Source organism: Kryptolebias marmoratus, linkage group LG22 (genome assembly GCF_001649575.2).
Source record: "Kryptolebias marmoratus isolate JLee-2015 linkage group LG22, ASM164957v2, whole genome shotgun sequence".
NCBI lineage: Eukaryota > Metazoa > Chordata > Actinopteri > Cyprinodontiformes > Rivulidae > Kryptolebias > Kryptolebias marmoratus.
Genome location: NC_051451.1, coordinates 28,182,487 through 28,203,470, shown reverse-complemented (window position 1 = coordinate 28,203,470; position 20,984 = coordinate 28,182,487). Strand labels below are relative to the sequence as shown.

Here is a 20,984-nt window from a genome sequence, read left to right as displayed (position 1 = left end):
AAACCTGGTCCTGTTGGAGCTCTAAACCCGGTCCTGTTGGAGCTCTAAACCTGGTCCTGTTGGAGCTCTAAACCTGGTCCTGTTGGAGCTCTAAACCTGGTCCTGTTGGAGCTCTACAGCTCAGAGTTCAAACAGGAAGTTGGACCTTCCATGACTGAACGGAGGTTTTAGGTCTTTAATCATTTTTACAGATCTCAGCCTCACAGCATGATTGGTTCCTCCGGTGGGGACTAAACCGTTAATGAGTGACGTGTTACAGCTGCTTTATCATGTCTCCTTTAATCAGCTGAAGCTCCTCCTCCTCCACTTACCTGCGCAGAGTGCTGAGGTGTTAAAACTGCGTGGGCTCCAGCAGCCAGGATCTTGGGTCTGTAGGGAATAGTTGCTCCTTTAGGTGGAGACTGGAGGAGAAACATTATGTTGAACACCCCACACATCTGACATGAGTCACAAACAGATGTCACGATATATAAACCTATCAGAGTGTTTCCTATCAGGTACAAGGAAATAAGCAGAGGTTTCAGTGCTGCTCCTCACGCAGCAGCTGAATGTGACGGCGCTCACCTCCAGCATGACGGAGCAGATGTGTCTCACACACTGAGTGATGGCCTGCGGCGTGCCGGAGATTGTGACAGCCCTCTCTGTGGAGTCCGGCAGCATGTCTCCCGCCACCTGAACCTGGGCGCCTGTGGTCTTTAAATTATCAAGACGACAGAGCAGACAAAGGCGGGTTTTTGCAGGAACCGGACTGAAAGGCTGTTTCCAGCCTGCAAACATTTTTTGACATGCAGGGAGCAGCTGCGAGTCCAATGCTCCAATATTTGAAGAGGCACAAACAAATATTGTCCATTCAGGATTAAAATTCAGGCTTTGCTGATCCTTACATGCACAATGAGAGGCTTTTCAGGAGCAGTCACCACATTTCCAGGAAAAGAAAACAAGCCTTTAGGTGTCAGAGCGCCGGGGAGGAGGGTTTTAATGGCCTGTTCGGGTGGAGAAAAACAAGTTTCTGATAGAAAACAAAACTAACTCCAACCTCTCGGATCTCTTTGATCTTTGAGCCTCCTTTGCCAATCAGAGAGCCGCACTGGCTCCCCGGGAACACCAGACGAAGGGTCACAGGTGGCTTGCTCGTCACGTTGCTGTTTGTCATCGCCGCCGTGATATCCTGCGGGAGAATTCAAAAACATGTTGCCGTTTTTTTCAGCATCGACTCCACAGAATGTCAGCTTTATTTGACGTGTCCTTTTGGGTTGTCTTGCAAGACTGAATAAAGGTTTATTCGCTGTCATTCAAACAGACAGGTTGTTAAATTCTGCTTGTGAAACAATATGGTGGAAATACAACTCCAGTTCTGAAGAAGTCGGAACGTTGTGGAAAATGTCTACAGTCTTAGAAAACAATGATTTTCAAATCTCATAAACACATGTTTTATTCTCTGCTGTAAATATAAAAGGTAAATTTTGTTTCTGATGGCAGCAACACGTCTGTAAGAAGATGTTCCAGGAGCAACAAAAGGCTGAAAGAGTCTGTCGAGCAAATAACAGAGAGCTGGAGGAGCTTTTAGAGACTAACGAGGTTAATTATCAGCAGGTCGGTCAGAGGAGTGAGGAGAAAAAGAGCATTTAGAGGCTGAAGATGGGCAGAGGTTCACCAGCTGACAGGTTCTGGTTCTGGTTCTGCTCAGGAACACTGTCCACAAATGCTGCTTAAAGCTCTATCAGGCAAAGAAGAAGCCAGATGTGAACAGATGTGTCTCCTCTGGACCAAAGAGGAGAACTGTTCTGAGGTCCAGTCTGCCTCTCTGATGGTATGGGGGTGCATTAGTGGTTTTAGAACAACATCTGCTCCCATCCAGGACTGTTGAACAGACAACCTCAGGTCCAGATGTTTACAGATGCTGCACAGAGGGGAACATCTGGAACATCTTCAAAGAGACGAGTTGCTGCCATCAAATTCAGAATTTTTGTCCAAAGATTTGCACATATTCTTAGTTTCAACATTTAATATGTTTACTTTGTTCCGTTGTTTATGAGATCATTGTTTTCTGTTTTTATTTACAGTTTACACAAAATACAACTTTATCAGAATTGGGGTGGAACCATACTTCGATGTACCTCCTCAAACTTTTGTGCAATCATGGAGAAAGCTTTGAAGATGCCCTCCGTCGGTCCGGTAATCGTAACTATTCTCTCTGGAGATGAACCCTCTGAGATGTTGATCCGAGCGCCACTCTATAAAAACCCAAACCCATGTTTGCTGTAATAACTCCAACCAGTGAGCCTGATTTTTTTTTTTGTTTGTTTTCAAAGCAAATACTCACATCCTCCCTCATCTTCTTCACTGTTTCTCCTTTCTGAAACCATCCAGGAAAGAAATATTAGTTCTGTGCGGGTGATTTAACGAGACTGTGACAACAGATTCATAGAACGCTGGTGGATCGTCCATAAAACCCACCTTTCCAATTATGCTGCCAACTTCCTGTAAAAGAAAAGAGGAACATTTGAAGAAGAGATGCTTTCAGATTTGAAGCAGAATCTAATCATTAAACCCGCAGCAGGAACCAGATGGGTCATTACAAGGAAGAATTTAACAGACTGACACTTTACACATCTGTTGATTACCTTTCCATGCATCAGCAGCCTCAGAGTTAATGTAACGTTCAGACTGTTATCTGAAGCCATTTCTTCTCTCTGATATCCTCGGTGTCGGCAGAACTATAAACGCTCTGCAATGAAACAAAACAATGTGTGAAATAACTGGTTCAGTGTTTCAGGATGTTCGGAAAATCACCTGTAAAAAAAAAACACAAAAGAAAAAGAAGGAAATGAACCAGATTCGAGTAAGAATTTCTGTTGGGCTTTAAGGCCCCGTCTGATGGTTATTCTGCTGTTTTAGCTACTAAACCTAACAAATACTAATGCTAAAATAAAAAAGGAGCTAAAATAAGCAGAATGGAAGGGTTAGCAAAATGTTAGCTAAAAGCTAAATGTAGCTGAAATTGGCTAAACAGAAGCTAAAAGTAAAGTAAAGAACAATTAAATAAAATCAAACAGCTTAGCTTAAATAAAGTCCAATACTTTGAAAAATGTAAAACATATTCCTGAACATTTTGATTCATAAATGATTAAAACAGCACAAAGTAGTTTGCAAAAAGAAACATCTGGAGGAAACTTTTAACAGGAAAACATCAGCGTGAACGCTGACTCGGCATTACTGCTGGGTTTATCTCGGGTATCATCGTTTTTTATTCTTTTTATCAACTTCCAATTAGGAAAACAACGACGGTGTGAAGCACTCTGTCATCCTCAGCCGCGGGGCGTTTGAAATGCATCATTTCCTGTTCGCAGCTAGATGTTCCTGGAGAGGAAAAGCTTTTATAAGGTGGATCTGAGCCGCGTTATCGGTGTTGAATCAACTACAGGGGGGATGAAATATCTCTACTTTAAATGTCATGGTAATGATCCATAAAGGGGAGATATTTCATTTCATTAACTCTAATCAGAGCAAAGTAAGAAGGGTTATTTTTATCCGGTTTCAGGAACGTATTTGTCGGGGTGTGATGGTCTGAGAGAAGTATGAATCATTGTTTGTCTGATCATGAGGCGGCGAGTGAAGGGAGATAAGCGTATCATTCGCTCCAATCTTCACTCAGGACTGTGTCTTAGTTCCACTAAATAAAAGTTGTGTGACTGCCTCAGATAAGATAAAATAAAAAGGAGCCACTTGTGCCGTACGGAGCCGTGAGGATCAAGTGATGTGAGCGTGACTCCAGAAACACACAATGTCGACTCTGTTTGTGGCTCCGGAACAAATCCGGTGTTTCTGAACAGAAAAATGATGCAGCCCAGAACCGACAGTTTATTGGACCAGAACAGACCTCTATGCAGGACCAAGGTCAAAGTGTTTATCAGATTGTCATGATTCTGAGAAGCAATTCTTAGTTTTTCATTTACTTTTAGGACTGGGCTAAACTGAGAGCTGATAAACTAATAGAAGGTGGAAAAATGTGATCATCACCTGCCGATGCTGATGTTTTTACAGAAATTCAGCTAAAATTCGGTGTGGTCTGATCTATAACTTATAATAAAACGATACAAGTTCTGATCTGGGGCTGAAACTGTTGCAGGTGATGTGTTGTGCCTTTAATTTACCGAGAGGAGGAAACAAACTCATATAAACGTGACGCCAAAACCAGATTTAGCTGCTGAGACGGGGATGGCAGAGCAGGAAGACGGTGGTTGTGAGGCGATCCATCAAACCCAGCGCTTCAGTCAGTCCTGCTCCGAGGTTTAAACAACCTGATGACATTTTAAAGCAACACTTAGACATTTGGTGAAATACACCCATTTGTCTCGGAGTGCAGAGTTAGATAAGAGTGAAAGGGAAGCGGTGACCTCCACGAAACCAGGAGTTTTCTGTGGTCCGGTCACGGGGGAGTAGAGTGACAGAAGCACTCCTCTTACGGCTGGTTTACAGTAAATAAATTCAGTTTATTTATGATATATAACAACAAATATACGTACAGGACAAATCATTTCATGTGTGGGGAGGCGGAGGTTGGATGAGCTGTAATTTAAAGAGTTTTAGCTACGTTTAATCTATAAAGCACCTTAAATTACCATTTATAGACACATTTGTTAGGCTAAAAGCTAAGTGTAGCAAAATGCTAGCTAAAAGCTAAAGGTTTCAAACAAAACTGACACTGATTCTTATCTTATTAACTCTCTGGTGCTATTTTACATTTGAAGTAAAGACTAAGTGTTTCCGGGAAGAAAACGTCGATGAATCGTGACCGTTAGCCCTCTCTCCCTGAGGCGAGTTTATAAAATGTCCTGATTCCAGCGTTAATAAAACCCGACTGAACCCATTGACTCAATCCCAATAAAATCAGGATCCGAAGTAAACAGAACGGAACAGAACATTGTCATCCTTACGTTTCTTTATAAAGTTACGACGTCAAACAAACAGCAACATCTCCCTCTAATCCTATAGACCCGGATTTGTTTAGTTAACGCTAAGACCCCTTTGACCCATTTCTGTCACCTCCAGCAAGTCAAGACTTCAGAACTGCAACAGCACCCAGAATATACACGACGAAACAAAAAAACTGTTGGAACTGTGGTCCTGACTGACAGAAAGATGCTGCAGAATAAAAAATTATTTTAAAAAAAAACAAGACAGGGCCTTAATCCTGGAGGGAAATGTAGAACAATGTCTAAGTGGATTATCAGGGATTTCATTTGACAATGTATTCCTTGGTCCACACAAAGCGTTTTACAACATTCTGAGGGGGTTTTGGATAAAAATATGTTTTAACCAAACGTTCTGTGCTCCTTTCTACCAGGAGGAATATTTTGAACAAACCAGCGCGACTGATGGTTGCCTAAATGTGTCGAGTGGTGACTATTTATAGTTATTTGTCTCAGAGTTCAGGCATGAAGCAACAATCCAGCGTGGCTTTCCTGCCTCAACAAAACCCAAAAACAGAGATTCATCACAAGGTTGCTTCATGTGTTCATTCATTCACTCCGGTTCCAAACTGTCTGAAGGGAAGAGTTTAAACAGAATACAAGCAAAGAGCGAGGAAAAACAACAACCAGCCTCCATTAGAGACAACAGATTTAAGTTCAACCCCCAACAAAGACGTAAAACTGAGCCGTGAAGATTTCAGGCTGGAAAAACTGACCTGGCTCCTCTTCTTTGATTCTGGTGTCTTTTAAAGTTTTAGTTTGCAGTCCGAGTTGAGTGTTTGCTCCCTTTGTGTTCAGATGTCCACGGAGTGGACAGATGGTCCCTGTGGCCTCAGAGCGGCTGGAGCGAGGGCAGGCTTTGCTATTAGTCCCTCAGCTTAGGCAAAGATAAGCCCCTGCACAGGGCAAGAGGACCCGCATCTCTTCCCTAATTCTCCCTGTCGGAGAAAGAGGCTTTTTCCCCGAGTCTGCACGAAGATCGGCGATCTGAGGAGGCCTGGCAGGGCTGGACTGGACCCGTCCAGAACAGATATCTGTCTGTATTTACAGCCAATAACATGAAAATCCAGGGCAGACGAAGCCCTTTGTGCTCAGGAGAGACAGTGAAGAGAGGCTTTGTTCAGCAGCTCCTTCAGTCCTTCCTGCACACATATGCCTTTAAAGAAATCTGGTTTGAAAAGGGGGAACCTGACTAATTGAGGGCTGGCGAGGACAATGTGGAGTTTGAGATGTTTAGTGGTTTTTAGCACAATGTCTTGGCAGGGTGCTTCGACCCCTGCCCTCCCCCTCGAACGGCCCGTGTAATGAGGCCAAATCGGATACAATAAAGCCGCTCTGCACAAAAATGTATTCATGTGAGGCGCAGAACTGTGGAACCGAACCAGTGAAGCATATTTAATCATCGTTCAGCGCAGCCTCGCGGATACGCTGCACAGATGAAGACAACTTTTAATAACTGGAGAATTTATGAGGAAATGTTCAACGCCTGAAAGTCCGGTTTCCTTTTGGAAAAATCTGGGAAGACGAGTTTGTTTGCAAACATTTTAGGAGGTTTAAACTCAAAGGTTCGAGTGTGACATCATCACACTTTATGGTAAATCCCCCATTTTAACCCAGGATTGTTGAAAAACTAATAAAGATCTAAAACCTCAGTTCAACTTTCTGTGACCCGTTTAAACTCTGAGCTGTAGAACTCCAATCAGGACCGGGTTTAGAGCTCCAAACAGGACCGGGTTTAAAACTCCAACAGGACCAGGTTTAGAGCTCCAACAGGACCAGGTTTAGAGCTCCAACAGGACCGGGTTTAGAGCTCCAAACAGGACCAGGTTTAGAGCTCCAAACAGGACCAGGTTTAGAGCTCCAAACAGGACCAGGTTTAGAGCTCCAAACAGGACCAGGTTTAGAGCTCCAAACAGGACCGGGTTTAAAACTCCAACAGGACCAGGTTTAGAGCTCCAACAGGACCGGGTTTAGAGCTCCAACAGGACCAGGTTTAGAGCTCCTAACAGGACCGGGTTTAGAGCTCCAACAGGACCGGGTTTAGAGTTTTTTTGTGTCTGTTTCTGTGTTTCTGTGTTAAAAACTCATAAATTATTCAGTATGAAAATGACAATCTGCCGTCTGTCGGCTCTTTTCTGTCCAATCGGTTCTCAGAATCGTTAAATGTGGCGAAGCCGACGGTTTAAATCCTGGTGTTTGTTTCTGGACTCCACGCAGAAGAAGAAACGATTCTTCTCAGACAGCCGAGGGAGGTTCAGACTTCGACCTGCCAGACGACGAGAGCGATGAAGATGACTCATTCTACACGATGATGTGATGAAGAGGAAGAGGAGGAACACAAGAGTTGACAAATACAGACACGGACACTCAGACAGGGACAAGAGGAGACACTGTCCTCTGTGGCCTGTCAATCATCCATCTGTCTCCACATTAATTATTTATTAACATCTAGATAATTCAACAATCTTCACTTCAACTTCTACCAATAATGTTATATAAAATGTCCAAATGTTGTATTTTGCTGCAAATATAAGATTTCATTTTCTGTATTACTGAAGTGTTTCATTCACATCCGTCCAGTGGTTCATGAGATATTTTGCTAACACACACCCTGCCTTCACCTTCAGCAGCTGATGAATACTCTGGAAGTCATCATTCAGTAATTCTTCAACTAAAGTAGCTTTAGGGTCATTTTAAACCCAGCTGTTGTTATTTTTTAACTAAGATAAAAGTTCTCCTGCAGCCGCTCGTTAACCCTTTTGTTACTTTGAGCTCGTCGTTTGGTACTTTAAGGTTCAAGCTAATGTTTTGCTTTGTTTTGCTTTCAGCTAGCCTTTTGCTCCATTTGCTGTAAAAGTTTATTTAATGTGCTGTAAGTTCACTGCAGCCCACCGGGTGGCGCCGTTCATCCGATCTGACTAACTTTAATCCACTTTAATTAAAGTTTTTCTTTATAATGATGCTGGTTTTTAATTGAAAGCAGCAATAACTGCTTCCCTGACATACCAGAAACTAACAGAAACTCTAAAAACAAGTCGTTAAATCAGAGAACCACTGGAGGGTTTTATGATGGTGTTTAACTAACAGGAAAGCATGAAAACTCTTATTTTGACATTTTCTTTCATTTCCCTTTTAACTCAGTGCTGTGGTCTGACCTCAGGAGCGGCCCCTCGGCCCCCCGGCCCCCTCGGGCCCAGAACACTTCGCTCCGGCCCTGCAGCCAGCAGGAGGACGGCTCGGACTCGGAGTTGAACTTTAAACTTCCCTGAGAGGAGCTGATGGCAGGATTCGGACCCGGACCTGGGCTCCAGGATGGACTTCCAGGACCTCTGCTCCGAGCGGAGCTTCCTGCAGATCTGCGCTCAGTACGGGTACGGAGGAGACCTCCAGGACCTGATCGAGCGGGAGTTTCCTCGGATTAAAGGTGGAGATGAGTCCAGAGCTGCAGGATCGGCGACCATGTTTTTACTTGACTGCCTGTCTTCGTGTGTTTGGACAGGAACCACATATCTGGACCACGCAGGAGCGTCTCTCTACCCGGAGTCTCTGCTCGAGGAGTACTTCCGGGACATTTCCACCAATCTGTACGGTGAGGAAACAATAAGCACTAATAAAAGCATCGCCCGCCGCAGAAGGCCGAAAGGGCGACCGTGTCTTTGCCTGTGTTTGTCTGTTAGCTAAATATCTGATGAACCCCTGGACGGATTTTAATGAGTTAATCATTGGCTGCACATCTGCAGCTGATTAACTCTTAAATTCAAGATGGCCGCCTCAGCCAGCTGATCTTAGAGCAGGTATTAGTGTGGTAGTAGCTTAGACTGATCCACAACACGTCACCTGAAGGCAGGCAGATTGTTTCAAACTTTGCCTTTAACTCGTCTGTTAGCGAAATATCTCATGAACCACTGGATGGATTTGAATAAAACTCTCAGGAAATGATTGGATGTGCATCTGCAACATGTCAGTCCAGTTCAAGATGTCCGCCACAGCTAACGGTTGGTGTGGTAGTAGCTGATGCTGCTGTGAGGTCCTGCGGCGCCGCGTCAGACTGCATGGCGCCTGTTTGATAACTGTGATTGGACGTTAGGAGTTCCCTGATCGGTGCTGTAATTGTCTCCCTGCCTCCAGGAAACCCTCACAGCCATCACGCCAGCAGCCGGCTGACACACGACACGGTGGAGCGAGTCAGAGACAGGTGAAGTCCGCGCGCTCAGAGAACCACTGAGTGCTGCCTCGCTTGATTAAACGAGTCCAAACTGCACTTTCTTACAGGGTATTGCAGCATTTTAACACCACCTCTGAGGAATACTCCGTGATTTTCACTGCTGGCTGCACAGCCGCCCTCAAATTAGTGGCAGAGAGTTTTCCGTGGCGTCCTCGGAGCGAGAGCGAAGCCGGGAGTTATTTCTGCTTCCTGACTGATAGCCATACCTCTGTGGTTGGCATGAGAGGCCTGACCTCTGCCCTGGGGGCGTCTGCCCTCCCCGTCCCCCCGCAGGAGCTGAGGAGCAGCACGGCCAGCGGGGTTCAGGGGGATGAGGATGTTTGCCAAACTCCACACCTTTTCTGCTACCCGGCGCAGAGCAACTTCTCAGGGAGGAAGTATCCTCTGAGCCACGTGAAAGGCATTCAGGCGAGGAGCCTTTACCCCGCCTGTGACCTCCGGGGCCGCTGGTTTGTGCTGCTGGATGCAGCCTCATACGTCAGCTGCTCCGCTCTAAACCTACAGAACTGCCCCGCTGACTTCATTTCCATCTCTTTCTACAAGATATTTGGCTTCCCCACAGGTCTGGGGGCTCTTCTTGTTCGTAACGACGCAGCAGGAATACTGAGAAAGGCCTATTTCGGAGGAGGCACAGCAGCAGCTTACCTTTCTGGAGAAGATTATTATGTGCAGGCTGAACACATCTCTGACAGGTAATGGCTGGCACGAGTCACATTCTCAGTGTTTTCAGAAAACAGACGCGTCTCTGCGTCTTTATTCTGAACCGTTTGTTTTTATTTCCATGACAAAGGTTTGAAGACGGCACCATCTCTTTCTTGAACATAATAGCTTTAAATCATGGGTTTGAATCTCTTTACAGGATCACAGGTACTGCATACTTATTGAGAAAACATGAGATTTATTCCTAATGAGAGCCTACTTTGGAGTAAGACCAGAAGCATTATTGTCTTTATCCGTTTTCACCTGCAGGGAACATGAACAACATCCAGCAGCACACGTTTGGTTTGGCTCGCTACACTTACATTCTGCTCTCGAGCCTTTGCCATAGCAACGGCAGCCCGGTGGCTCAGATTTACACCGAAGGCCAGTTTGAGAGTCCAATCACTCAGGGAGCAATCCTGAACTTCAGCCTCCTGGATTCTAGTGGGCAGATAATTGGATATTCACAGGTGAATTCTAATAAATACGATAGTTTTCAAAGTCATAACAGCTTAATTAGTGCATATTTATGCACAGGAAGTGTCACTGCAGCCATCCTCTGCTGCCCTCAGGTAGACAGAATGGCCGCTTTGTTCAACATTCATGTCCGAACGGGATGTTTCTGCAACACCGGAGCCTGCCAGGAATTCCTTGGAATCAGCAACCAGCAGATGAAGAAGAATCTGCAGGTGAGAGGAAAATACTGAAAACCAGAGAGATGACCTTTTCTGTCAAAACACAGAGCCGAAACCTGCTGAAGAAGCTAAGAGAAGCGCAACACCAGCTAAAAGCTAAAAATATCAAAAGGCAAGCTAGAAGCTAAATGTAGCCAAAAGCTACTGAAACGTATCAAAATGCTAAATAGATGCTAGAAGTAACAAAAAACTACTTAAAGCTAAAGAGAACAAAATGCTAACTAATTGCTGAGTTGCAAACTGCTAGCTAAAAGTAGCCAAAGACAAGCTACAAGTAAAAGGCTTGCTAGAAGCTAAATGTAGCGAAAGGCTAGTTTAAATGAGCAGAAAAGTAGCTAAAGCTAGAAGCAGTAAAAGGAGACAGAAGCAAAAGCAGCTGAAGCAGGTTTCAAAGAGAACAAAGTTTCTGAAGGAACTGAATGTTTGGGAAATATTTGTAAATAAAGTTAAATATTTGAAAAGTATAAAAGCCACAGCAGCCATCAGCTGAATGAGCCGAAGGTTTTGATGTATGAACAGCTAAAATACAACCGAATGATGCTGAGTCAGCGTTCACAATAAAGTCCTGGAGTTTCTTAAAGGAATGCATATCACCCGCCAGAGTTTCAGTCTAAGATCATCTTATTGAGAGAAATCTGGGAGTTGTGGACGTTATCTGTGACCTGGTGGGACATTTGGATTAACCTGGAGGTGCTCAGAGTGTGTGTCGTTAATGCCCCTCAGCTACTACCACAGCTTCAGGAGTGAAAGTGTTTCTGTTTTACTCCGTAAGGCGGGTCATGTCTGTGGAGACAGCGTGGACCTGGTGGACGGACGGCCGACCGGATCTGTTCGAGTGTCCTTCGGCTACATGTCCACGTTCCAGGACTGCCAGAAGCTCCTGAACTTTGTCGTCGAGTGCTTCGTGGAGAAGCCGGCCACGGTGGACCGAGTCCGACTCCAGGAGCTTCAGACGTGCGACGCTAAAGGACGGCCCTCTGAGGAACACCGCAAAGCAGCCGAGACGAAATCCATGGAAGAACCACGGGAAAGATTCACGCAGAGGGAGCTAAGAACCGTCGGAGACGCTCACACTCTGACCAACATCTACATCTATCCTGTCAAGTCCTGCGCTGCATTCGAGGTTTCAATTCGAGCACCTTCTGCCCGTCACGCCTCTCTCTGCTGGTTCTGATTGGACTCTGCTGCTCCTCACGCAGGTCCACGAGTGGCCCGTGGGCCGGCTGGGTCTCCTCTACGACCGAGGCTGGATGGTGGTGAATGGAAACGGCGTGTGCCTGAGTCAGAAGAGGGAGACGCGTCTGTGCCTGATTCGCCCACGAGTCCACCTCGCCTCCAACAAATTGTTCCTGCAGGCCTCGGGTCGGACCGCCTCTGCGTGAAAAACACCAGACAAATGTCTCAATCAGACGGGGCTCGCCTCGGAATGTGTAAAAACTTATTTTCTGCATTTCTCCTGCAGGGATGGAAACCATTTGGGTCCCGCTGGAATGCGAGGTCCAGTCTCAGGTGTGTCGGAGGAAAGTTTGTGGTGACAGGTGAGCCGTCTGGAAAAAAAACACGACACCAATCCTCCGTTCTGTCGCAGCTTTTCTCTCACTTCACTGGTTTTATGTTCCGCTCCTCTTATGAAAGTCTCTTTAGTTTTCTGTTTGTGCAGAAAAACAAACAACGGACAGCAGATATTAATCTTCTTGGACGTTTCCCCACATGACACGTTCCATCCTCGGATTCTTGGATGAGACGTTGCACCAAATAGTGTGAAGTTTTAAAAACTCTGATGTTTTCCCCCGAGGCGTCCTGAATAAAACCGTCCTTCTCCCCTCAGGGTGGACACGTCGGACTGTGGAGACGAAGCTGCGTCCTGGCTCTCAGAGTTCCTCGGACAGACGTGCCGTCTGATAAGACAATGTCCTGATTCCACCCGAGGAAAGACGAGGACTGATGAAGGTAAAGGCCCCGCCTGCTTTGCTCGCCTTTAATGCCTGCTGTCATGTCGTTGTCTGTGTGTCTGTTAGCAAAATATCTCATGAACCAGTGGATGAACTTTAATGAAACTTTCAGGAAATGATCTTTGGATGCATCTCTACAACTGATTAACACTTAGAGTCAGCCTGATTCAAGATGGCCGCCTAAGCCAGCTGATCTTAAAAAACACCAAAATGGTTATAACTCAATAAATTTTACAAATATTAAGCTAAAATTTGTTGTGGTAGTAGCTGAGACTGATTCCCAACACATACTCTGAGCACTAACAATTTTCATGACATCTTCTATTAAAACTTTGAGATTCAATTTTAGAGTCAACCGTGTTCGTCTGTTAGCAAAATATCTCATAAACCAGTGGATGAACTTTAATGAAACTTTCAGGAAATTATCTTTGGATGCATCTCTACAACTGATTAACTTTTGGAGTCAACCTGAATCAAGATGGCCGCCACAGCTAATCAACCTTAGCAAACCCAAACATAGTTACAGTCAGTTTTATAGATTTTGATGTAAAACCTAGCATGGTAGTAGCTGAGAGTAATCCACAACATAAACTCTGAGTGCTAACAGAAACCTTGTCATGTGAGGTTGCGGGTGATATGCATTCCTTTAAAGAACGACACTTTTATTTATTCTGGATTTGTTTTGTTTTCTGTGTTTTTAAAACTCAGCTTCTTGAATTTTGTTGATCTGATGATAACGTTCTGAACGTTTCATTAAAGTCTGTCCAGTGGTTCATGAGATATTTTGCTAACACGGACAAAAACACTATCACTCGTTTGCTTTCTGAATTAAATTTGTGACTCTTTACATGAAAGAAGTTCAGGTTTTAATTTAAAACCTAGACAATAAAAACATAAAAATCACTTTTTGTTATTTTTTAAGACAGAATCGTCCAACATGTCTGCAAACAGCACATTTAACAGATTTACAGGGAGGATGAGTTGAGTTGCATTATGGGAAATAGAGTTTTCAGAGCTTTCTGGAAACCATATGTGTGGACATCTTGTCTCTGCTGAGACGATTCTGTCCAGAGTCTTTGGACTCTGTCCTCCTGCAGTTTTACACCAATCATGTTTTTCTCTTTTTAAATCCGATGAGTTTAAATTAAAAATGATCTTTTTAGCGGCGTCGTCGGTCAGAATCCTCCCTGACTGATAGAGACTCGAGTCTTTCATCATCTGTAACTCAGGCTTTTCTCTCTCAAACCCAGCGTGAGACTCTCCATCACCCGGGCTTTTCTTAAAACCCGGTTTAAGTCTGCAGAACCACATGCTGCACGGCTCTCCTCAGGAGAACCAAGCTTCAGGGAGAAACTGTTTTTATGTCTGCGTTTGGAATATCACAAGCTAATATCAAGGACTGTTTTATGACTTTATTAAAATCACAGGAGTCCTGGGGTCAGAGTGATCTGTTTTCAAGTGTGACCTAATTTTTAGATTTTTAATCTAAAAAGGTTTAATTTAGTTTATTTTTGTCACGATTCATTCAGAGTAAAAATAAGGCATCCAGGGCATAAAAAGCTTTTTATTCTGCTTTTTCTCAGCATTTCAGACGTTTGAAGGATGGATTCTGCACAAATTCTAAATGAGACTGTTTGCTTCAAATTAAACAAATCTTCGGGGTAATCTAAAGTTTTTTTTTCCTTTGCTAGCTGCCGCCTCCCCCTTCCTCTCCCTGGTGAATGAAGCTCAGTATCTGATGATCAACCGAGGCAGCGTGGAGCTCATTCACAGCCTAATGAGCAGCAGGTCTGAACACGAGACGTTTCTCTAAATACGCATCGCTCCGAGGCCAGGCCGCACGTTTACATCACGCTGCCTCATTTATGCAGCGCCGCAAAATAACATGCAATTTCCACTCCCCACCCCCCAGGCAGAACAGCAGCGAGGGCAATCAGCTCCTTGACACGCAGAATGTCATTAGGCGCTTCCGTGCCAATTTAGTCATCGCTGGAGCAGAACCGTTCGAGGAGGATAATTGGTCACACTTGATTATTGGCAACACTCGATTCATGGTGAGCAGAACCTGAAAAAAACAACAAAAACCTCTTTAACTTCTCTGTCTCTGCGTTCATTGTGCTCCTCGTGTGATCAACCCAAAGGTCGCAGGTCAGTGTGGGAGGTGCCAGATGGTCGGAATAGACCAGGACACCGGAACCAGAACCAAGGAGCCGCTCATTAGTCTGTCTGCCTGCCGGTCTGGGAAGGTGGGTCAGCAGCGATTAATGCTCGGCCCGGTCCGGTCCAAAAAACACTAAATTAGTTTCTGTGCATTTCAGGTGACCTTCGGTGTGTACCTGACCCATCAGGGTCCTGAGGGTTCTGCTGCAGCCCGGGTTCTGTCTGTTGGTTCCCTCGTTCAGCCCGAGACGCCATCTTAATTTGTTCTGGTGACAGCAGTGGCCCCAGGCGGCCATCTTGAATTGCATTGCCTCTAAAAGGTAATCAATTGTCGACGTCTAATCATTAATTTCTGTGAGTTTCATTAAAATCCGTCCAATGGTTCATGAGATATTTTACTAACAGGAAAAAACATTGTCTGCCTATAGCCTTTTGATAAAAATCCCTCGTTTTAAAGCCACTGAAAACATTAAGTACTTTGCACAAATATAGATTTTATTTTTTAATTTTTTAGCTTGTTTTGTCCAATATGAAGCATGTGGTCTTTTTAAATACAGACTTTTACATTCAGCTGACAATGATAACTTCTTGATTTTAAATTTAAATTTTTCCTAGAGCGATGAAATTTGTGACGATTGTTCTCTGCTGGAAAAATAAAATAACTAGAATAAAATCATTTAGCTGCTGTCTTTATTACTTTAGCACATAGGCATTTGTTTCTGCTTTAACGTTTGTTTGAAACGTTGAATTCATTCAGCTGCTGATGAACAGAAGGAAAGAAGCAAAAAGCTGGCTAAAAGCAACTAAAGGTTAGTTAAAAGCAGCTAAAGGTTAGCTAAATGCTAGCTAAAAAGATCAGCTAGAAGCTAACATCAGTAATAGGCTGGAAAAATGCTAAAAGTAGCAAAATGCTAACTGAAAACTAAAAGTTGCGAAAGCTACAAAAAAGAAGACAAACTACAGTCAATATGTTGAAGCAGATTTTAAAGACATTTTTAAAGGAATCCAAAATATCTCAATGTATTTCTATGAAAAAATAATTGTAAATAAAGTATAAGTTACACCTTTTTATGAGCTGAACATTTTAATACATGAACGGCTAAAATAGCACAAAATATGTGGAATGAGTTAGATCGTAAACAGCTTATAGAAAAGTTAAAAAGAGGTAATTAAACAGTTTTATAGGACGCTGACTCAGCGTTTAAACAATAATTGGACTCAAAGTAAACCGTTCATGGGTTTTATTTAAGGTCGCTACATCTGTTCCATGCATCGTGCCCCATGATAAACAACAGTTTAAGTTGTTCCACCTTAAAATCACCGTCGCCTCCCTCTCCGCGAGCTGAGAGCGAAGTTTGACCAAAGTTCAAATTAAAGTCCCGGACTGAGACTCGGGCTGGAGGACTGCTTTTATTTGTGACATATTTTAGTTTGGGAAGCTTGACTGACGTTAAACCATGAAGAGGAGAGTCGTGAAACAAAGTAGTTCATCCAATGACAGCAGAGAAACCCGGAGGACTGCGAAGAAGGAGGGAACACCGTGAGTTATCTTAACTTTTGCATTATGTGTTGCTAAGCTAATGCTAACTGGATATTTATATGTGTTGCTAAGCTAATGCTAACTGGACATTTATATGTGTTGCTAAGCTAATGCTAACTGGATATTTATATGTGTTGCTAAGCTAATGCTAACTGGACATTTATATGTGTTGCTAAGCTAATGCTAACTGGATATTTATATGTGTTGCTAAGCTAATGCTAACTGTAGCTTCTGCATCTGGTTTTAAAATATGCAAATCAGATATTTTTAGGTTAATTATTGTTGATAGAAAGGCTGTAAAGATACTCAAACACTTTAATAAGAAACATCCTACTTGTTGCAGATCTGAATACAGCAAAAAGTAAAAAAAATGCATGTTTTTAATTCAAACATGGAACAAAATCCATTATGAGGCTAGTATTTAACTGCAGCTGCTTGAGGCTCATTTAGTCCTTCTGATAAATACTCAAGAGGATTTGTTGGCTCCTGTGAGGCAGTAAAAAGGCTCATGATGAACAGAAAACATGTATTTGTACTCTGGAGCAGTAATGACAGGTTTGTTGCAGCAAGACCCAAAGTTTCTGTGTAGCTCAGTTGGGTAATGATGAATCTGAGTTACTAATTCCTGTTTTTTTTAAAACATACAGACCAACTATATTATCTGCAAGCTGGTTACTGATTGACAGAAATCATTTATTTGCCCACACAGATGTTTTACCTTGACCTGAAACAAGAACTACGTTTAACCTTTAACCAAACCCAAGCTTTAATCCTAACATTCCTCTAAGGGATGCATGTCACCTGAAGATGTTCAGCCAATGATTAATTCCTGGAAGGTTTATGCAGATCCATCCAGTAGTTCATTAGATATTTTGCTAACAGACAGGCACACATACAAACAGTGGCAAAACTAGAATAAAGATTATAAAGGTAGCAAATCAGCTGCATAGAAATAATCAGATTTAGAGCTGGTAAAATCATCAGAAGTAACAAGATGAATTATTTTTGTGCCAAAGTGAAGGCTGAGGGAGTTATAAATCATCACTGCTGTTTGTCTGGATTTTTGTGAGAATGAATATGTAAAACTCCCAGTTTCACTAAGACTTGATAGAGAAGTAAAACATTTTCAGGGTGGAGCACCTCAGCGAAGGAAGAACTCGTTAAACGTTGAGTTCAATCTGTTTCTCTGTGGTTCAGCTTTTCAGAGACATTATTGAACTTGGCAGAGGACCGCTCTCCTAAAATGACCTTCTAGTTAGAGAGTAATCAATAGTGATGTGTCAGGCTTTTTCTCATAAGTCTGCTGGAATCCACTTTAATAGAGTTACCTGAAGAAGGGGAGACTTTCAGACACGGGTCCCTGGCTTTTATCGACACGGATAAGTTTTAAAATATGGTCAAAATGTCAATATTCGAATAGTTAATCTCTGTCTCTTTTCAGGTCCCGCCAGTGGATAAAGTGGGGTTTGTTGGCTGCTGTTGTTTGCGTTTCGGTGCCGGTCACGGTGAAAGTGCTGCCAGAATTAATTCAGCATTTTGTTTTCACTTACAGAGGTAAAGAGGTACACCTGTCCGTCCTATAAAAGCCCCGTCCACAAAACAAACAAACAAATTCACCCGTTTTTGTTTCCTGTGTTTAGTCAGAGTGCCGTTCTTTATGGACCTGAGCCGACCGGCTGATTTCTCCCTCAATCACACCATCAACATGTACTTAACTCCAGAGGAAGGCATTTCCCTCGGCGTTTGGTAAACTCGGTGTTTGTTTGTTTGTTTTCTTCTCATTGATAAAACTGTCTTGTTTTTTTTAACGATCCAGTTGCGGATCTAAAGGAGGCGTTATGTTTGAACTGTTGAAGGCACACCGTTCCTGAAGGTCGGTGGAAGGAGGCTCAAGGGAAGGACCTGGCGTGGTACCAGAGCACCTTAAACGATGGCAGTCCAGTTTTTATATATTTTCATGGGAACACAAACACCAGGTCTGAGAAACGGCTCGTTTGGTTTTACGCTGCTTCTCAAACTCAGAAAAAAATCAGTCATTTGTTGGCTTTTGTTTTTAAATTAATTTCCACAGAGCAGCTCCACACCGGGTGGGCGTGGCAAAGGTGAGGGGTCATCAGCTGTCACGTAATAAAGGGATAGTTTGACTATTTTGAAATGAGGTTATGTGTAACAGTTATAAACAGTCAATATCTTACCTGCTGTAGATAGTAGGGTTGCACCAATACTAAAAAATGCTTTTACACTTATCACAATTAATAGAACCTCTAATTCCAAATTTAATTTGTTTCACAGGTGATTATTATGTTAAAAATGTGTATTTTGAACAGTTTTCATTAAAAAAAATGAAAAAAAAAAAGTTCAGATAAACATCCGGCACAGCTGAGGCCCTTCCTACCCAAAAACTATAAATGTAAACAATGATGACACCCAGCTCACAAACAGTCACTGTCTTCAAGCTTTAGTGAAACTGTCAGCAGCTGCTCCTCCTTCAGCTTCTCAGACTCATCAGAGACCCGTGGTGGTCATATCCACGCTCCTCGTTTCTCTTCTCACCTCAGATCGATGGCGGCTGCCGGAGGGCTCGCCGGCTCGCCGTTCGATAAGTCCTGCGCCGCTCTGAGTTTTATTAAATGTTCTTTTTCACCTCAGTGTTGACGATAACGATGGAGGCCTTTATCCTGGGACTGAAAGGTGAGATCGTCAGGAAACTCGGGCTCAGATCCGTATATTCCCAGAACCCTCTGATGCTCAAACCTTCATTTGAAGCTATCTTCTTCTTCTGGTGTTTATTGGCAATAACCAAACAGCTTTACGGTGCAGTACTGCCACCGCCCGCTGACAGGCGAACATCACGCTGCCTTAAAGTACCATCACTACAGTTATAAGAGTACAAGTACACAGTAATGGATCCGATACCTGATACTGGTATTGGTTTAGGTCCATCCTTCGGAGACGTGACCTCAGTTTGGAATAATAAAGTTGAATTCTGGCCGGACTGACAAGCGCCGATCTCATGTGAACACTGTTTTATAAACCTGTACACTTTAAATACACAGTTATTTACAGGAGTTTGTGTGGTTATTTGCAGGCACATATAGTGCCTATAGTGAGAGTAAAGGTTTATACATTAGTAGTTGTAAAATAGTCAAATAAACCTTCAGACCACACGGTCAGTGACCCTCGGCTGCTCCGGACCACAGAATTCTGGGTCAGTAATCATGTAACGTGAAACCGGCTGTAGTGTAAAGGTTTATACTGAAGTGTCTGCAGGAACCATGATGTTGTTTTAAGACGGCAGCGATCCACTTTAGATCAGCTCATCAGTCCTGTCAGAATTAAACTCAGTCTACAGGTCAATTTAACACATTAATGCCAATTTGATAAGACGTCACGTTGAATTAGGTTCGGTTTTGAGCTCAAAACAGAACAAGATGCGTCACATCAAAAGGGGCAAAGCAGTAATGACAGTATAAAGTCAGTTATTATCCAGTCCTGGTTATTCTTTAAACCAAACAAAGGACCAAAGTTCTGTACAGAACAGTAAATAATGACATCCTATAAAAACATAAAGACACTACGAAGGTAGGATATTAATATTTTGTAAACTTTATACAAAGCAGCACTTCAAAATGGGCAAAATATCCCTTTAACTTCACAAAAGTCTTCTTTATAATTGTCAGTAATAATAATAAACTTTTTTTTCCTTCAGTTACTGAGTGCTCTTGGTTACCATGTGCTGGTTCCTGACTACAGAGGTACGGGCTCATTTTTTACTTCCTCCTCTCACTTTAATTTAACACTTTCTGAAGCCAAATGGTCCCTGCAGACCAGTGTTGTTGTTCTTCATGGCTTGTTTTCTGTGAGGCCGTTAAAAGACAACAGTTCAGCTTCAGGTCAATGCTGGCCGCAGTTCTCTTCTCCTCGGACTGACTGCCATCTGCTGGCAGCAGAGAGTAGCTCTGTGCTTTCTCAGTGAGCCGAGGGTGACGTGAAGAAACTCTGGCAGGTTTTGGAGACTCCACGGGGGAGCCGACGATGCCCGGGATGATTTCAGACGCCATCTATCTGTACAACTGGGTGAAGGCGCGCAGTGGAGACAGCCTGGTGGTGATCTGGGGTCACTCCCTCGGCACCGGGTCAGTTAGGAAACACTCACAAAAAAAACCTGTTAGCTTTTAAAGCAAAAGCTTCTGAAATATATAATGTCACTTTAGAGGCTACAAGCAGCTGTATGAGCTCAAACATGTTTAATTTGTTTAATAAAGAAGCAAAAATTGGCAAACATTTTGTCATTTAAAGAAGTGACAAACTAAAGATGTGTGTTTTTCTACAGAGTGTCCACTACCACCGCGGCCAAAATCCTGGAGGACGGTAAGTTTGATTTGTCTGATCGATAGAAATCAGTGGCTGGTATTTCTGTCTTTAAGGGGCATATTGGTCATTTTAAAGAGGGATTCTCAGCCTGGAGAAACAGTTTAAACCTGACAGAACTGACGAGCTAACGGCTAGTCAGAACACAGTGAGGACTGAAGTGGATCGCTTCTTAAAGCAGCTCGAATCTACAGATCTGTGTATCAGTTCATCCAAAAGGTATTTCAGAAACCTTTGGCCTTACGTAGGTATTTCTATAAAATCTGTAGTTACAGTTGCAGAGGCAGCAGCAGCTAGCTATAGCATTTCCCGTGCAGCCTGGGCACTTGCAGCAGGAATGATTAAATATTTCTGTCGAAACAGTTGTGT

At 43.3% G+C, this 20,984-nt stretch overlaps 3 protein-coding genes across 5 annotated transcripts in view; 2 read left to right on the top strand and 1 right to left on the bottom strand.

Moving 5' to 3' along the window:
* zgc:110045 (uncharacterized protein LOC664755 homolog) overlaps window positions 1–8,259 on the bottom strand; it is a 16,540-nt gene extending 8,281 nt beyond the window's left edge. The window contains exons 1-8 of one of the 3 annotated variants that reach the window (XM_037973627.1): window positions 8,129–8,259; window positions 2,625–2,728; window positions 2,458–2,481; window positions 2,324–2,356; window positions 2,118–2,234; window positions 1,037–1,168; window positions 565–693; window positions 312–401 (exon numbers count right to left, since the gene is read on the bottom strand). In XM_037973627.1, the coding sequence (XP_037829555.1) occupies window positions 312–401; window positions 565–693; window positions 1,037–1,168; window positions 2,118–2,234; window positions 2,324–2,356; window positions 2,458–2,481; window positions 2,625–2,684 (585 nt within the window). In that variant the 5' untranslated portion in view covers window positions 2,685–2,728; window positions 8,129–8,259. Of the gene's footprint in view, window positions 1–311; window positions 402–564; window positions 694–1,036; window positions 1,169–2,117; window positions 2,235–2,323; window positions 2,357–2,457; window positions 2,482–2,624; window positions 2,729–5,689; window positions 6,434–8,128 lie in introns of those variants that run through there. The other 2 variants (XM_017435095.3, XM_017435093.3) reach the window with 2 other exon arrangements.
* Window positions 8,252–15,380, top strand: mocos (molybdenum cofactor sulfurase). Its single transcript, XM_017435069.3, has 15 exons — window positions 8,252–8,397; window positions 8,473–8,562; window positions 9,102–9,168; window positions 9,246–9,890; window positions 9,989–10,065; window positions 10,168–10,367; window positions 10,470–10,586; window positions 11,365–11,715; window positions 11,792–11,954; window positions 12,055–12,130; window positions 12,421–12,542; window positions 14,236–14,332; window positions 14,457–14,598; window positions 14,686–14,790; window positions 14,863–15,380. The coding sequence occupies exons 1-15, from the start codon at window positions 8,286–8,288 to the stop codon at window positions 14,962–14,964; spliced, it is 2,466 nt and encodes an 821-aa protein (XP_017290558.1). The 5' UTR covers window positions 8,252–8,285; the 3' UTR covers window positions 14,965–15,380.
* A 665-nt stretch (window positions 15,381–16,045) lies between these two features.
* The window catches only part of si:ch211-117n7.7 (uncharacterized protein LOC751622 homolog), a 7,909-nt gene continuing 2,970 nt past the window's right edge, over window positions 16,046–20,984 (top strand). The window contains exons 1-8 of the mRNA XM_037973749.1: window positions 16,046–16,244; window positions 17,686–17,798; window positions 17,885–17,990; window positions 18,101–18,220; window positions 18,316–18,346; window positions 19,954–19,999; window positions 20,251–20,380; window positions 20,578–20,615. Of these exons, the coding sequence (XP_037829677.1) occupies window positions 16,162–16,244; window positions 17,686–17,798; window positions 17,885–17,990; window positions 18,101–18,220; window positions 18,316–18,346; window positions 19,954–19,999; window positions 20,251–20,380; window positions 20,578–20,615 (667 nt within the window). The 5' untranslated portion in view covers window positions 16,046–16,161. The remainder of the gene's footprint in view (window positions 16,245–17,685; window positions 17,799–17,884; window positions 17,991–18,100; window positions 18,221–18,315; window positions 18,347–19,953; window positions 20,000–20,250; window positions 20,381–20,577; window positions 20,616–20,984) is intronic.

Excerpts from the sequence above, each read along its gene's own strand:
- mocos (XM_017435069.3), top strand. The coding sequence starts at position 8,286 with ATGGACTTCCAGGACCTCTGCTCCGAGCGGAGCTTCCTGCAGATCTGC. Across the intron at positions 12,131-12,420 it reads AGGAAAGTTTGTGGTGACAG|GGTGGACACGTCGGACTGTG; the intron begins GTGAGCCGTCTG and ends TTCTCCCCTCAG. Across the intron at positions 12,543-14,235 it reads AAAGACGAGGACTGATGAAG|CTGCCGCCTCCCCCTTCCTC; the intron begins GTAAAGGCCCCG and ends TTCCTTTGCTAG.